This window comes from Bufo bufo, chromosome 7, assembly GCF_905171765.1.
Source record: "Bufo bufo chromosome 7, aBufBuf1.1, whole genome shotgun sequence".
NCBI lineage: Eukaryota > Metazoa > Chordata > Amphibia > Anura > Bufonidae > Bufo > Bufo bufo.
This window is the reverse complement of record NC_053395.1, coordinates 44,561,952-44,577,729: the sequence shown is the minus strand read 5'-3', so window position 1 is coordinate 44,577,729 and position 15,778 is coordinate 44,561,952. Positions and strand designations below refer to the sequence as shown.

Below are 15,778 nucleotides of genomic sequence, written 5' to 3'. Positions count from 1 at the left end.
TATATTAATCTGCCCATCTTCTCCTCCTCTAAAATATTCTGCACTGCATTTCCATGGTGTCAGAGTCACTTTAAATAGTTTTCAGAAGAATCTAAACACATTGTGCAATGTAAAAATATATTGCACTATACTTTCTATAGCTGTATATTTAGCACTTATGTTTAGTAGCCACAACCTGCAGGTGTAAAGCTGGTCATATGGCCGTCAACAGCTATTCCACCCGACACCCCCCAATACACATACATGCTTGGCTCAATAGGTCAAGGGGAATAGGCTGCTGTCAGACAGCTCTGGTCATGGCTTTCTCACCTGAGAACAAAAGGACTGGGTATGTTGAAATCGAACATGCCTGCTCCTTCTTTCCCATAACGTCAGCCATTAAGGGGGAGTCAGGAGGTCCCCATAAACAATAAACGGGTTATCCAACCCCTAAAATGCCTCCCCAAACGCCCAGGCCCCTTACACAGGTTTGTACTTACCTGGCTACCCAGCACCTGCGTCGCTTCTGACCCGCCGCATCTCCCTGTCGCGCGGATGAAAACATCCGGCGTTGGGGGGGGCAGCCAATAGCAGGCTGCGGCGGTGACGATGCTAGGGAGGCTCATTCCCGTCACAGCCTGCTATTGACTGCCCCCACCGACGTCAGAAGCGACGCGAGTGCCAGGGAGCTAGGTAAGTACAACCTATGTGAGAGGCCCGGGCGTATGGGGAGGCATTTTAGGGGTTGGATAACCCCTTTCAGTGGTCAGCTGGTCCTACTGATACTGGTGGGTTTGTCTGGCATTCATCTAACGCAGGCATGCTCATTCTGCGGCCCTCCAGCTGTTGCAAAACTACAACTCCCAGCATGCCCGAACAGCTTACAGCTATCAGCCTACAGCAGGGCATTTTGGGAGTTGTAGTTTTACAAAAGCTGGAGGGCCGCAGGTTGAGCATGCCTGATCTAACGGGTATGGCCAGCTTAAGGGTTAGAGCAGATTTTCTGCAGTGAACTGTGACATGTGATGTTTCCGCAGCAAAATCTGCAGAGTCCATCCCAAAATCCGCATGTGCTACACGCGGAATAGCCACGGGTTTCACCCTATGCATTGCAAAGGGTTGAATCTGTATTGGAGATTTACAGTATAAATGTACACGGATGATGGAATGTCTTACAGTAAAAGCTGCGGATTTGTCGCACGGAACTCCATGGCATAAAACCTGCAGCATATTATGCCACATGTGTAGACACCCCCAACATCTCCATGTAATAGTTCTGGATGCTGCTCTCCAACTTTTCTTTCTGTACTTACATGTCTGAACAGTCTCCGGAGAGAACGGAAGTGTAGATAAAACTGGTAGAAATGATGCTGAGCGAGATCCTGCAGCACAACCACCACCACGCCACAGAGATACTTCTGATGGTGAATGCTACACCAGCTACAAAGCAAACACAGCATAATAGGTTAAAGGGATTAATAAAGGGTATAATGTTCATACACATTGATATTTCAACATAACACTGGATACCTGCGGCCATCACTAGGGGGAGCTCACTGTATACTGCTGTCTATCACAGTCAATAAAGGGGTATTCTGGTTATGTTAGCTCCTATCCACAGGATAGGGGGTAACAATTAGATCATGAGGGTCCGACAACTGGGACCCCCACAATCATGACAACCGGAGACTGTACCCAGTGAAGCACTCCGAAATAAACAGAGCGACCTTTCAGGCATGTGCACAGCCACTCCATTCAATTCTATGGGAGTTCTAGAGATAGCCAAGTGCTGTACTTTCTAGAACTACCATAGAAATGAACGGAGCACCTGCAAGCATGCCCAATCAGCTGCTCCGTTCATCTCGGGGGGCGTTCTTCAGAGTATGGGCCCCTATTCTCGTGATCAGTGGGGGGGGGTCCCAGCAGTAGGACCCCCACAATCTGTTATCCCATATGCTGAGGATAGGCGGGTACCCTGCACAGTCTGACACTGTCCAATCAACGATGGCCGCATCGGACTGTATGACACGCACCCCCATTCACAAGGGAGGGAATGTTAACACTCACAAACCTATCGATTAACCCCTTAGTGCCCAGGCTATTTTAGGTCTTAAAGGAGTTTTCTGACCTCAAAACAAAAGAAAGTGTTTAACGTAAAGAAAGATGCCGTCACCTGCCCAGCGCTACCCCATTTCAGAGGGCCCCCGCTCCTCCTGCATACCAGAAATATAAAGTTTCATCCGTGGTCACGTGCACCGCTGTAGCCATTCACTGGTCTCAGCAGTGATGTGTCCCCCAAACAGCATGTGACCTCAGAGGCTCAGTGGTCACGCGCCACTGAGGCCTGTGAATGACTACAGAAGTGCACATGACCACAGATGGGACATCACAGTTCTAGTCCACGGGGAATGAGGAGCAGGAATTTGATCCTGCGCCCCAATCCTGGATATATACATACAGGCTGCTCAGTCATGACAGCACATCGCTAACAGCATCAACTCATTACTATCTACAGTACAGCAGAGTTCCTGCAATGGAGAGATCTTACACCAGATACTCTGTGAGCAACTGGGTAGCAAATCTCAGAAGGGGGAAGAGAATGCTGTGCCAGCCGGGTAGGGTAACCAGACCCTGCCACCTTCACCCACCCAAAGGCAGTGCAGTGAAGGAAAGCATTTAATAATCTTGTAAGAGGAATAATAGAGGCGCGGCACAAGGCAGGGTTTTAGGAAAAGGTGTACTAGAATTGTTATTTCACGTTGGACCTTATAATGAAGTGATGAAAGAAGTTGGAGATGACAATTCTGCAGCATCTATTCTTATAACTGTAAGATGTGCCATTCCTCTATTATCCCCATTAAAACTTTATAAATAAATTAACTACTGGGTGTTACCATTCCCAGGCCTGTGTGCCTGCATAGTCTGCCAAGGGCCGCACTGACTGTGCAGGGACACACGCCCAACCGGTAACACCCAGTTGTCAATTTATCCATAAACGTCTAGTAGGTATACTAGAGGAAAGAGATAACATAGGGTCATAAGAATGGATGCTCCAGAATTGCCATTTCATGTAGAATACAATTATTCACTAAAACAAACATTTCAGGAGAGGTGACAGGTTCTCTTAAATGAATATAAATACAGTATGGATCTGACTCCCCGCGACTCAAACTGACTTATGTTGCGATAAACCCCAAAAGGCAGAACTAGTTTATATAGACCAGTCACTCTATATCCGGTGGCCTGTAATTATAGGCTTCCCCATTCGGATCATCTCACATTTATTCTGTGCAATCTCAGAGGATCATTTTTGCTGGATTTCCCCTTAAACCATCAAATCTGAAAGGCCAAAAACCTAGATTACCGCACCTTGCCTGTGTGGCCTTGCCATGTTTACCCAGAGCAGCATACTTCAGGAGGTGATGCAACTGCAGGTGATGAATTTCACAGTTATCACAGAATAATGCCGGTGATAATCTGGGCGCTTTCTGTAAAGAAACAAAAAAATAATCGACATGACAAAATAGACAGCAAAAAAGAAATCCATGCATAAATAAATAAATATAAAACTAAATAGATAAAAATAATTTAATAAACAAAGAGTGGTTACTCAGGATTTAACAATTGATGGCTTAGGGCTTATGCACATGAAAGCATTTCTTTTGCAGACTGTATGCAGAACCATTCATTTCAACAGAAAAAAACGGAAGTTGCTCCGTGTGCATTCCGTTTCCGTATGTCCGCATGTCCATTCCGCAAAAAGATAGAACACGTCCTATTTTTGTCTGCATAATGCAGGGAATGCACATGGACATCATCCGTATTTTTTGGCGGACCCCAAAATTCATATGGTCAGGTGTATGAGTCCTTAAAGGGGTTCTGCACTTTGTTTTAACTGATGATCTATCATCCGGATAGATCATCAGCATCTGATCGGCGGGGGTCCGACACCTGGGACCCCCTCCGATCAGCTGTTCTTCTCACTGTTTCCCGCCGGCCCACTGACGTCACGACTAGCATCAACTAGCGCAGGCGGGGCTAAGCTCCATTCAAGTGAACAGAGCTTAGCCGCGCCCACGCTAGTTGATACTAGTCGTGACGTCAGCTGTGACTAAAGCCATCAGTGCCGGTGACGTCACCGGGCTTCCTGGCAGCCCTATGGAGAGCCCGGTACGTCACCGGATGTGCCCTGCGTGATTTAGTGCAGGGCAAAGGAGAGCATCGGAGCATGAACTGCTCCGATGCTCAAGTCAGGGGGGCTGCCGGGGTGAAAATGGGGATACGTCCGGGTTCAGCTCTGAACCCGGACAACCCCTTTAAACCTTTGTGACAGAACGGCTCAATATTTTTAATAAAGGACAATTGAAACAATCACTTTTAGCCCAAAATGAGTAAAAGGCAATCATACAAAATTGCCCCCAAAAGTGTCCATAGCCTTTAAATACTGGATTTCTAATAATTTATCCAAAAGGGATCATGTAATTTTGTAATATAACTTATTACACTCATAAGACACGAGCTGCTGTAAATAGAGACGTCACCTTTATCATCTGTGGGTCTGAACTACTGACTGCTCCTTGGCTCCCGTCCCTTCTCTTCTTGGAGCTGGTCTCTTCCTCTTCATCGCTGAGAGGCCTTTTACGTTGCTTTAAAGACTTGTTGTCACTCATTTCAGCCTACAGCTGTACACAACGCAAAGGACATCAATTGTTTTTGGAGGTTATTTTTTTGTATTACAAGTTCCTATCTGCTATCCACATATCATACACATGCAAAGAAAGATTTATAAAGAGAGGTGAAGGTTGCAGACATCTACAAACCCGTAAAAACAGTGAAAAGATCCTCTCCTTCACTTTCGGGGGGCCTTTTTTTTAGAGACAGGTGCGGATCTCGGAGGTGGGCCCCTCACCTGTCTGAATATGGTGGCATATCCTAGCTATACGCCACCAGTGTCTTAGATGAGACCACCCCTTTACCATCTCCGTTTGTACACTACATAAAAAATAAACTGAAAAAAACAGTTACACTATACGGATACGTTCACACAGCAGATTTTGATTCTGTCAAAATCTGCAGCGTATACCACGGCAGAAACCGTGGCTCGCGGCTTAGCTCCAGTCCTACCACTGATCCGCAAACTGTCAGTGGGGGAAGGAGACTGATCCTGTCAGAAGCCTGCACTGGGCAGCACCAAGGAGCACACAGGAGACACAAATTACGAAAACAGTTATTTTTGTAAGCTGCAAATTACTTTAAAACAACACTTAGCAGCCTTTCAGGGCTTTTGGTAAGCAAATAATTGATGGGAGAGCCCCAAAACTCTGCAATGACCAGTACTTGTTATTACCGAATATCATGGACACTGGCCGCCCACATAACCGGAAAGGTCGCAGCCGGTATTCTTACTTACCGGAAGCACCACCAGAGCAACACGTGCGAAACTAACGTTACATCTGCTATCTATTGCACAGCCTGTGGGAACCTGTGACAGACCGCTGCAATCGATGATCGAATCGTCGCATGGTGATGACGTAACGGAAATGCTGTGTACAGCGGGGAATTTGAAAAATCAATGTGGCTTCTGCTGGAAGGAGCTGCCGGTGAGTGAGGAGGGAGGGGATGTAGTGCGGGGCTGGAGGCCACTAGGATATATGTGCATATTGCTTTCTTCCTGGATATAGAGCATTCCTGTTTGCAGCAGCACCACCACTCCCATGCCTGGGTTTGATGGGTGATTACTGAATGTTAGGGGCATAGAAGATAACTTGGAGGTGAGGCTGCTTGGCAGAAGAAGAGGGAGGATGTTGGGGTTCATCCGTGAGTTGTTGCTTTCTCTCTCATTGAGGTGCATTTGCGGGCTGCCTGTTAATTGGGGGGCATTTGCGGGCTGCCTGTTAATTGGGGGGCATTTGCGGGCTGCCTGTTAATTGGGGGGGCATTTGCGGGCTGCCTGTTAATTGGGGGGGCATTTGCGGGCTGCCTGTTAATTGGGGGGGCATTTGCGGGCTGCCTGTTAATTGGGGGGGCATTTGCGGGCTGCCTGTTAATTGGGGGGGCATTTGCGGGCTGCCTGTTAATTGGGGGGGCATTGCGGGCTGCCTGTTAATTGGGGGGGCATTTGCGGGCTGCCTGTTAATTGGGGGGGCATTTGCGGGCTGCCTGTTAATTGGGGGGGCATTTGCGGGCTGCCTGTTAATTGGGGGGGCATTTGCGGGCTGCCTGTTAATTGGGGTGTGGGGATTTGCGGGCTGCCTGTTAATTGGGGGGGCCTTTTGCGGGCTGCCTGTTAATTGGGGGGGCATTTGCGGGCTGCCTGTTAATTGGGGGGGCATTTGCGGGCTGCCTGTTAATTGGGGGGGCATTTGCGGGCTGCCTGTTAATTGGGGGGCATTTGCGGGCTGCCTGTTAATTGGGGGGGCATTTGCGGGCTGCCTGTTAATTGGGGGGGCATTTGCGGGCTGCCTGTTAATTGGGGGGGCATTTGCGGGCTGCCTGTTAATTGGGGGGGCATTTGCGGGCTGCCTGTTAATTGGGGGGGCATTTGCGGGCTGCCTGTTAATTGGGGGGGCATTTGCGGGCTGCCTGTTAATTGGGGGGGCATTTGCGGGCTGCCTGTTAATTGGGGGGGCATTTGCGGGCTGCCTGTTAATTGGGGGGGCATTTGCGGGCTGCCTGTTAATTGGGGGGGCATTTGCGGGCTGCCTGTTAATTGGGGGGGCATTTGCGGGCTGCCTGTTAATTGGGGGGCATTTGCGGGCTGCCTGTTAATTGGGGGGGCATTTGCGGGCTGCCTGTTAATTGGGGGGGCATTTGCGGGCTGCCTGTTAATTGGGGGGGGCATTTGCGGGCTGCCTGTTAATTGGGGGGGCATTTGCGGGCTGCCTGTTAATTGGGGGGGCATTTGCGGGCTGCCTGTTAATTGGGGGGGCATTTGCGGGCTGCCTGTTAATTGGGGGGGCATTTGCGGGCTGCCTGTTAATTGGGGGGCATTTGCGGGCTGCCTGTTAATTGGGGGGGCATTTGCGGGCTGCCTGTTAATTGGGGGGGCATTTGCGGGCTGCCTGTTAATTGGGGGGGCATTTGCGGGCTGCCTGTTAATTGGGGGGGGCATTTGCGGGCTGCCTGTTAATTGGGGGGGCATTTGCGGGCTGCCTGTTAATTGGGGGGGGCATTTGCGGGCTGCCTGTTAATTGGGGGGGCATTTGCGGGCTGCCTGTTAATTGGGGGGGCATTTGCGGGCTGCCTGTTTATTGGGGGGGCATTTGCGGGCTGCCTGTTAATTGGGGGGGCATTTGCGGGCTGCCTGTTAATTGGGGGGGCATTTGCGGGCTGCCTGTTAATTGGGGGGGCATTTGCGGGCTGCCTGTTAATTGGGGGGGCATTTGCGGGCTGCCTGTTAATTGGGGGGGCATTTGCGGGCTGCCTGTTAATTGGGGGGGCATTTGCGGGCTGCCTGTTAATTGGGGGGGCGTTTGCGGGCTGCTGTTAATTGGGGGGGCATTTGCGGGCTGCTGTTAATTGGGGGGGCATTTGCGGGCTGCCTGTTAATTGGGGGGGCATTTGCGGGCTGCTGTAATTGGGGGGGCATTTGCGGGCTGCCTGTTAATTGGGGGGGCATTTGCGGGCTGCCTGTTAATTGGGGGGGCATTTGCGGGCTGCCTGTTAATTGGGGGGGCATTTGCGGGCTGGCCTGTTAATTGGGGGGGCATTTGCGGGCTGCCTGTTATTGGGGGGGCATTTGCGGGCTGCCTGTTAATTGGGGGGCATTTGCGGGCTGCCTGTTAATTGGGGGGGCATTTGCGGGCTGCCTGTTAATTGGGGGGGCATTTGCGGGCTGCCTGTTAATTGGGGGGGCATTTGCGGGCTGCCTGTTAATTGGGGGGGGCATTTGCGATCTATTTATTTTTGGGGCAGGCATTTGCGGGCTGCCTGTTAATTGGGGGGGCATTTGCGGGCTGCCTGTTAATTGGGGGGGGCATTTGCGATCTATTTTTGGGGCAGGCATTCATGGCCTATTTATTGGGGGGCATCTGTGGGCTATTATGGGGGTTATCTGTGGATGTAGAAGCTATAAGGGGGGCATCTAAGGCAGGCACATCGAGAACCTCACTCTTGAACATTGGGGACAATAGTGTAATCTGGAAAACCTTTGCATTGTGCCACAAAGTACTGTGTCTGGTAGCCAACTCCGTGCTGCAGTATTTGTCCCCCTCACTTATCGGTAGATCACTGCACTTCCGCTGTAGTATTTTTCATCCCTGTGTACAAGTTCTGTATATATATATATATATATATATATATTATTTTTTTTATGTTAACAGATTGACCTGCAATCAGAATGACTACGAAGCAGCTTGCAAAGTAAGATATGAATAATTTTTTGTATTTTTAGCATAAAAGGTTGTATGATTTTCTAGTTCACACTTAAGTGATTTCCATCAGTGATTTTTTTTTAAACAAAAATCTGGAATGGCGCCTCCACTGATAAGGTAGAATGGAAGTTCTGCACCTGTTCTGTGTGTTTGGCTGAAAATCACGGATTGAAATCGCTGACCAAACACTGAAGTGTGAACTAGGCCTAATAAGTAATAAAATCTCTGCTTTGACTTCCAGGCAGCTTGGTCTTATAAGGAGGAGCTCCAAGTTGTCTCTGCACAGTAAGAGTTCCAGCAACCCCAAATCTAGTAAGTGTCACTTCTTACAGATATTAAAGGGGAACATGAATTTTCTCTTTGGATTTTCAACTTTATTTTTTAATCTTTTGTAGAACAGTTTTTTGAGTACTTGATTGTTATTGACTTTGAGTCAACATGCTGGAAAGATACGAAGCACTACGGTCAAGAAATCAGTAAGTATTACGTAGTAGTAGAGACTTGGATTTTTTTTTTTTGCTCAGTTGTGTTATTTGTGCATTTTTGTGTTTATTTCTAGTTGAGTTTCCAGCAGTCCTATTAAACACGTCCAATGGAGAAATTGAGTCTGAGTTTCAGACCTACGTACAGCCACAAGAGCACCCAATTCTTTCCGATTTTTGCACAGAGCTGACTGGAATAAAGCAGGTACGTGTGTTTGCTTCTCTTTAAAATTGCTGAGGGATGATATTTTTGGATTTTAAGTTTGCCCATCTTATATAGACAGTTTTTCAATGCAGTTTGTATAATGGCTCTATTCTGTGTTACAATAGCAACAAGTGGATGACGGAGTTCCTTTAAAGATCTGCTTATCCCAGTTTTCCACATGGATTCAAAAAATTCAGAAGGAGAGGCACATCATTTTCCCTGGTGTCTTACCAACTCCTACATCCTCAGGGCAGAAGATGTGTGGATTTGTGACCTGGTCAGGTACTGTTTTTTTGTTTGTTTTTTTCTTTTTTCCTAAAGGGGTTCTCCTGTACATTTGTATTGACATCAATATCTTATTGGCAGGGGTGTGACACCCTGCAGATCAGCTGGTCTACAGTAGCACTGGAACTACACTGCACTAACCACTGTGTAATAGACAGAGCTCATTAGTGCGGCGCAGCTCTCTTCTGTTCACATCGATGCAGCGCTGCAGTAAACAGCTCCATCCATAACATAATGCATGGAGCTGTATAGTTCTGGCGCCGAAGTTACTGCAGAAAAAGCTGATCGGCGGGGGTGAAAGGTGTCAAACCCCTACTGATTAGATATTGATGGCTCTTCCTGAAGATAGGCAATACAGAAGTCCTGGACAACCCCTTTTAAAGGGTTTCTGTCATCAGAAATTATGTTATGTAGCTGACTGACATTAGAGATGGGCTAATGTCAGCAGTACATAACAGTGTGCTTTCTAAGTCTCTGCCTGCCGCCGTTCTCTTAAAATAAACACTTAAAAAATATGTTAATGAGCCTCTAGGTGCTATGAGAGCGTTGCTTCAGCACCTAGAGGCTCGGTCTACTCACCCTTAGGCATGCCCAGGTCCAGTTGATTGACTGGCTAGTTCTCCTCTTTGTCCAGTAAATTCCGCGCCTGTGCCGTCCCGTGTAGTATTCGGCGCAGTGAGTGAAGGACGCGCTCCATGCTGCTGGCCTCACTTACTGCGCAGGCGCCGTCCCGTTTAGTATTTGGCGCAGTGAGTGAGGCAAGTGCTCCGAGCGCCGCCCCGTTTAGTATTCGGCGCAGTGAGTGAGGGCGGCAGCAGAAGCGCGTCCTTCACTCACTGCGCCTGCGCCGAATACTACACTGGACGGCGCAGGTGCGGGATTTACTGGACGAAGAGGAGAACTCGCCAGTCAATCAACCTGGGACCTGGGCGTGCCGAGACCGAGCCTCTAGGTGCTGAAGCAACGCCCTCATAGCACCTAGAGGCTCATTAGCATATTTTAAAAGTCTTTATTTTAAGAGAACGGCGGCAGGCAGAGACTTATAAAGCACACTGTTATGTACTGCTGACATTAGCCCATCGCTAATGTCAGTCAGCTACATAACGTAATTTCTGATGACAGAAACCCTGTAAATGGTCGCTGTAGTTTCACATAAATTAGTAGTACAGGTAAATATAAGAAACTTTGTAATATATCTTATCAGAGAAATATACTTTGTTCTCCAGTTTTCAGCTCCCCCTCCCTTTTTACAACCAACTTTATCTCTAAAATTCGTTATAATTCCATCTTGAGTGCTGCATGTTCCATAGAAGTCTATGGACAAGGTGGACGGGAGGAAAAAAGTGCAGAGAGAAACAGACAGAGATAGACAGATATGATTCGGCAGGTTCACCAGTTAATAGTAAGTGTTATATCTCATCGCAGATGACAATGAATATGCTTTATTCATATCTGTACTGCTTAGTACTTCTCTATAACATCCTATATCAGTGATGGCTCACCTCCGACACACCATCTGTGGTGAAACTACGACTCCCAACATGCTCCATTCCTTTCTGTGGAGTTCTGAGAACAGCCAAGCAAGTATGCATCTTGGGAGTTGTAGTTTTACCACAGCTGGAGTGCCGGAGGTTAGCCATCACAGTCCTATATGGTGCTTTTGAGAGAGTATGAGTAAGTGAGGGAGCATAACTGAGAATTTGGGATGCAGCCTGCAGAGGGGAAAAAGTCCTATAATGGTCAGATATATTGCTGTCACTATTGTTTACACATATGGCAGCTTATTCAGAAAAGCCATTTGGAATTACAGTACCCTTTAAAAAAAAAAAATTGGGGGGGGGGATACAGTCGACTCCTCCAACGGAGTCGGAGTGGGTTCATATGGCTAATCATATGATATCTATGGAAAGTGGCATTCATACTAAAAGGGGCACTGTAAAGAAATTCGAGATGCAGTGGAAGACCTGGTTGGCTGGCCCTGGTGTGTTGTCTGTGTATGGTTCTCAGGGGATTTGGAGGGTTGAGGTGAGGAACACAGAGTTACAAATGGTATATGAAGCTATTAGCGTAACAGGTTGTGATATCGGGTGACTAATATACTGGAGTGATAACTTCCTCCTTGGGGAGTGTGGCCAAACCGAGAGGGGGAAGGAAATAGGAGAGTTTGGGGCTGGGAAGGGTAATTGTATTTCTTTCTTTTATTGATTAAAGAATGACCGTACGCAATTGTGAAAAATGATATCTTTATTCTGTTCGAGATGTGCACTTCTACACTTGTTATGACTATGTCTGGTGTATACTTTTTGTTTTTTTATGAAACACAAATAAATAAGATCTGATTTTAAAAAACTAAAACATTTTGGGGGGGGGGGGGGGGGGTTCAAACTAAATGGGTACAAAATTCTGTGCCGATTAAAGTTTTTCTCCAAGATTTTCATATTGATGACCTATTCTCAATCCGTCGGCCGGCGCATGCGCATTAATTACTGTGATGCCGTACAAGGAATGGGCATCGCAGTGCGCATGCGCCGGCCGACGGACTGAGGGCGCGGTGATCTCGGCGAAACAGAAGTAAGTAGATGGGCGGTCAGAGGGAAAGGATGGGCGGGGGATGCGACAATAAGGCTGAGCTAGCTGGGCACCTATGAGGGTAACGCCGCCCCTGGGCACTTGCGAGCCCTCATTTGCATATGCTACTAAGTTGTTTTTTGCCGGTTTTATAAGTCCAGGATTGCTCATAAGGTAAAGTTTTTCATTAACTGTAAGGCTGCTAGAAAGCTATGGGAAGGGTTAAAAGGTGAAACTTTGATGACAGACTCCCTTTAAGTGATAGGGATGAGCTAAGATACAAGCACAGCCACTATCCAATGGACCTCGCTGTTGCTTGGTGAGCTGCGAGGAGGGGGGTTTGTATTTTGTGGGACCCACTTATCAGACAATACTGTCAGAATTCCAAAAGTATTAAAGATGGGCATATTTATGTTTTATTGCACCCCTCGGAAGTAGTAAAAATTGGAAATGTGGCCCTCAGACCAATAAAGATTGTGCACTTCTGCTCTAGATCTAACTGCAGGCCACCATCTAAGCAGGATTAAAAAAAGTGTCTGCATGGAATGATGGTATATTTTCCCCCAATATATTTCTAAAAGGAATCAGTTCGGTATGACACCCTCATGATAGTCACTGTTACTACTTGTTTCAGACTGGGATCTTGGAGTTTGCTTACTGTATGAATGCAGAAGGAAACAGCTGAGGAAACCGGACATCCTGAACTCCTGGATTGACCTCCGGTTAACCTACAAGGTAAGTACGAAGCCTTCACAGTGTAGACCTAGGTGCAGGGAGGTTCTAAATCCAAGTAGATAAACTCACTGTGCACACTATGATCGGGTTACCTGTATCCGCCACCTTCGGAGTCAGCAGGACTGAGTTCAATGGTACGCAATTACCATTGGAAGACCTATGGACTTCACCTTTTACCTAAAATGTTTTTTTTTTTTTTCTTTTTCGTTTTAGCTTTTCTACAATCGCAAACCCAAAGGCTTAAATGGAGCTTTACAAGATGTTGGCATTGAGTTTTCAGGACGGGAACACTCTGGTACAGCTTCTGTATACATAGAAATAGAATGGGCCTTTTTAGCAAGTGAAAAGCAAATACTACTCAGGGTTTTTTCAAGCCTCTGTTCCATGTCCTCTTTCCAGGTCTGGATGATTCCCGGAACACAGCGAGGCTCGCTTGGAGAATGATCTGTGACGGTTGTGTTATGAAATAACTAAATCTTTAGATAAGGTCAGTTGTTTTTTTAGGTCCCCATTTTTCTTCATTCAACTAACCATGACGAGTAGAGCAATAGATAACTTCTGGAGATGAAGCTTAAAGAGACATAACTTTTGTGAGACCTTACTGTGGTAATGATTCATTTTTGAAGAATTCTGGGCTTTCTTTGTGAAAACTAGGTTCCCCCAATTCTTCTGTGAGACCGGGGCTGCCAGTGGCTGCTCAAGTTAATAAATCCAGACCATGTGATGTCAACCAGGCATCGGCTAAAGTTATAGAAGACGGGCAAGACATGAGAAAGGATCTAACCTCGGACAGAACCAGTGACCTCCGAATCGGGCAGCCACATACCCGTGACAACCAAGATGGTATAGCTTGTGCCAAACAACTCAAAGAAATTGGGTCACACCAAACATTGATAAATGGACTTTGCACAACTCTTGGTAATGATAATAAATACAGGCTACCCACGCGAACTTCATTTGGTCCCGTCCAAAGCGGGTTCCAGATTGGGGCTTTCGCCTCTACTCCCCTATGCCATTCTCCACATGGCAGAGGTCACATTTTAATGTCTACCACTGTTCAGACTGTGAATGATATCTCTGCTTTGGATGTGGATTCCAGCTCCGATTTGTCTATTTTAGCTGACTGGGAAGAAGCTGCCGTGATAGAGGACTCTCAGCATGAGGGTTCTGCAAATCTGGAGGAACCAGCTCTATTACCAGTAGATTCACCATCAACTGCTGTCTTACTGCTTAAAAATGAGTGGGAAAATGGGAAAAGCTGCCACTCAATGGACAGTGTTGGGGCTGCAAATCTCCATTCTAAATCTGTTGTATACAAGAGTCCGTACACCACTATTTATAATTTTAATATGAAGAAACCAGCATCTAATGGGTCAGCCTTTAAACTACCCAGTGCTATGAGGAATAGAGCAAGTATGCCAGCTTCATCAACTGAGCAAATGAGCAAGACGACCACACTGTTGGATTACTTTCCAAAAAGGAAACTTTCTAGTGTAAGCTTCTGCTCTCCCCCCAAGAAACGTTCCTTTACCATACATGAAGATCAAGGTAACCGCTCTTTACCAGTGACTATTCGTGGATCGTCACATAAGGTTTTAAACTCGATAGCTAACTTAAACGGAACAAAATTCCATCGTATTACGGCCCCGATGTGCCATTGTGGTCGCAGGGCGAAAAAACTCACTGTTTCTAATTTAGGCCCCAACCATGGCAGGGTCTTTTACAGCTGCTCCGTGCGAAAGAGAAACGATGACAGCGGCAAAGGCTGTAACTACTTCAAGTGGGAGGACACACTTCTGAAAGAGAAGTCGGCAGACATGTCAGCCTTCCTGTCCACCAGCGAAATATGCACTTCTAATAAGAGTTTGATTTCTACAGGATCTTCTGCTGTGCCCAAGCCATTTCTTAAGCTAAGACCATCGATGAGAACTTGATCTTCAAAGTCTTTACCAGGATCATGGCCTGCAGTGATTTCTATATAATATGAATTGTAGTATTTGGAGAGGTGGCCTGTGGATTCATGTTAGAGGCGCTCTATAAAGCCTCTACATCCACTATAAAGGGGATAGCATACATTACTTGTATTTATGATCACTGATTATGACTGATGAGTAAATATTGTGCATCTAAAAAGAACAAAAATAGTTTAGACTTTGGACATCTCTACTTAGAGGGCATCTGTCAGCAGATTTGTACCTATGAAACTGGCTGACCTGTTGAATGTGTACTTGGCAGTTGGTCCCATGTTCATATTTGCCCACATTGCTGAGAAAAATGATGTCTTAATTTAATATATTATAAATGAGCCTCTAGGAGCAACAGGGGCATTGCCGTTACACCTAGAGGTTGTCTGCAACTGCTGCGCCCTTTCCACTTTGACAGGGCCATGCAGGAGTGATTTTTTTCACTGTCTGGTCCTGTCAAAGTGCAGATGGCGCAGCAGTTGCAGAGAGAGCTGAGCCTCCTAGGTGTAATGGCAACGCCCCCGTTGCTCCTAGAGGCTCATTTGCATATATTAAAACTTCATTTTTCTCAGCAATGCGGGCACATAGGAACATGGGAGCAACACAGATGCCTTCAGCTGCCAAGTGCACATGTAACAGGTCAGCCAGTGTCATAGGCACAAATCTACTGACAGATGCCCTTTAAGGTACAAGCATTACACCAGGTTTGGGCACCTTGTGACCTTCCCTTATATCTGGATAAAAGCCTTTGGTGTGATGGGTATACTGGTATCGCCATTACCTCCTCTGTGCTACTGGTGATGAAACCGCATTCCGACACACAAGGAATTTACACACAGTCCCAGGATTCCTTGTCTAAATAAAAACTGAGCTTTGGATGCTATAGGCAAAAGGACCTAGGAATTACTTGATGTATTCACACATTGCCAATGCAAGTTTTATTGTAATATTTTAAGCTAACTTTAATAATCTGTAGATGAAATGAACTGCTTTTTTTTATATATATTTGACTACATGCTGCTTTAGGCCTGCAACAACGCAATGTCATTTTATACAGAAATAAAAACCTATTTATATTTTTTACATTGCTTCATGGAATTAATCTTTTTCTTATTACTATCACAAAACCTCCCTGACAAAAAGGTTTAAAGGGGTTTTACACCATTTAGATATAGATGATCTATCCTA

The 15,778-nt window shown here is 46.5% G+C and overlaps 2 protein-coding genes across 5 annotated transcripts in view; one reads left to right on the top strand and one right to left on the bottom strand.

Annotated features, from left to right (window-relative positions):
• The window catches only part of REXO5 (RNA exonuclease 5), a 41,854-nt gene extending 36,382 nt beyond the window's left edge, over window positions 1-5,472 (bottom strand). For 2 of the 3 annotated variants that reach the window (XM_040441066.1, XM_040441068.1), the window contains exons 1-4: window positions 5,390-5,472; window positions 4,521-4,661; window positions 3,349-3,467; window positions 1,293-1,419 (exon numbers count right to left, since the gene is read on the bottom strand). In XM_040441066.1, the coding sequence (XP_040297000.1) occupies window positions 1,293-1,419; window positions 3,349-3,467; window positions 4,521-4,649 (375 nt within the window). In that variant the 5' untranslated portion in view covers window positions 4,650-4,661; window positions 5,390-5,472. Of the gene's footprint in view, window positions 1-1,292; window positions 1,420-3,348; window positions 3,468-4,520; window positions 4,662-5,326 lie in introns of all 3 variants that reach the window. The other variant, XM_040441067.1, reaches the window with a different exon arrangement.
• A 13-nt stretch (window positions 5,473-5,485) lies between these two features.
• Window positions 5,486-14,789, top strand: ERI2 (ERI1 exoribonuclease family member 2). Of its 2 annotated transcripts, XM_040441065.1 has the most exons (10): window positions 5,486-5,579; window positions 8,301-8,340; window positions 8,593-8,663; window positions 8,747-8,827; window positions 8,911-9,038; window positions 9,164-9,320; window positions 12,526-12,626; window positions 12,840-12,921; window positions 13,026-13,113; window positions 13,281-13,411. In XM_040441065.1, the coding sequence occupies exons 2-9, from the start codon at window positions 8,318-8,320 to the stop codon at window positions 13,094-13,096; spliced, it is 714 nt and encodes a 237-aa protein (XP_040296999.1). In that variant the 5' UTR covers window positions 5,486-5,579; window positions 8,301-8,317; the 3' UTR covers window positions 13,097-13,113; window positions 13,281-13,411. The 2 variants fall into 2 exon arrangements, with proteins under 2 accessions (XP_040296999.1, XP_040296998.1); XM_040441064.1 differs by lacking the exons at window positions 5,486-5,579; window positions 8,301-8,340; window positions 8,593-8,663; ... (3 more) ...; window positions 12,526-12,626; window positions 12,840-12,921 and having other exon boundaries at window positions 12,979-13,113; window positions 13,281-14,789.
• The last annotated feature ends 989 nt before the right edge of the window (window positions 14,790-15,778 follow it).

What these genes read in the sequence shown, in the direction of transcription:
- ERI2 (XM_040441064.1), top strand. Translation starts at nt 13,394, where the DNA reads ATGAGAAAGGATCTAACCTCGGACAGAACCAGTGACCTCCGAATCGGG.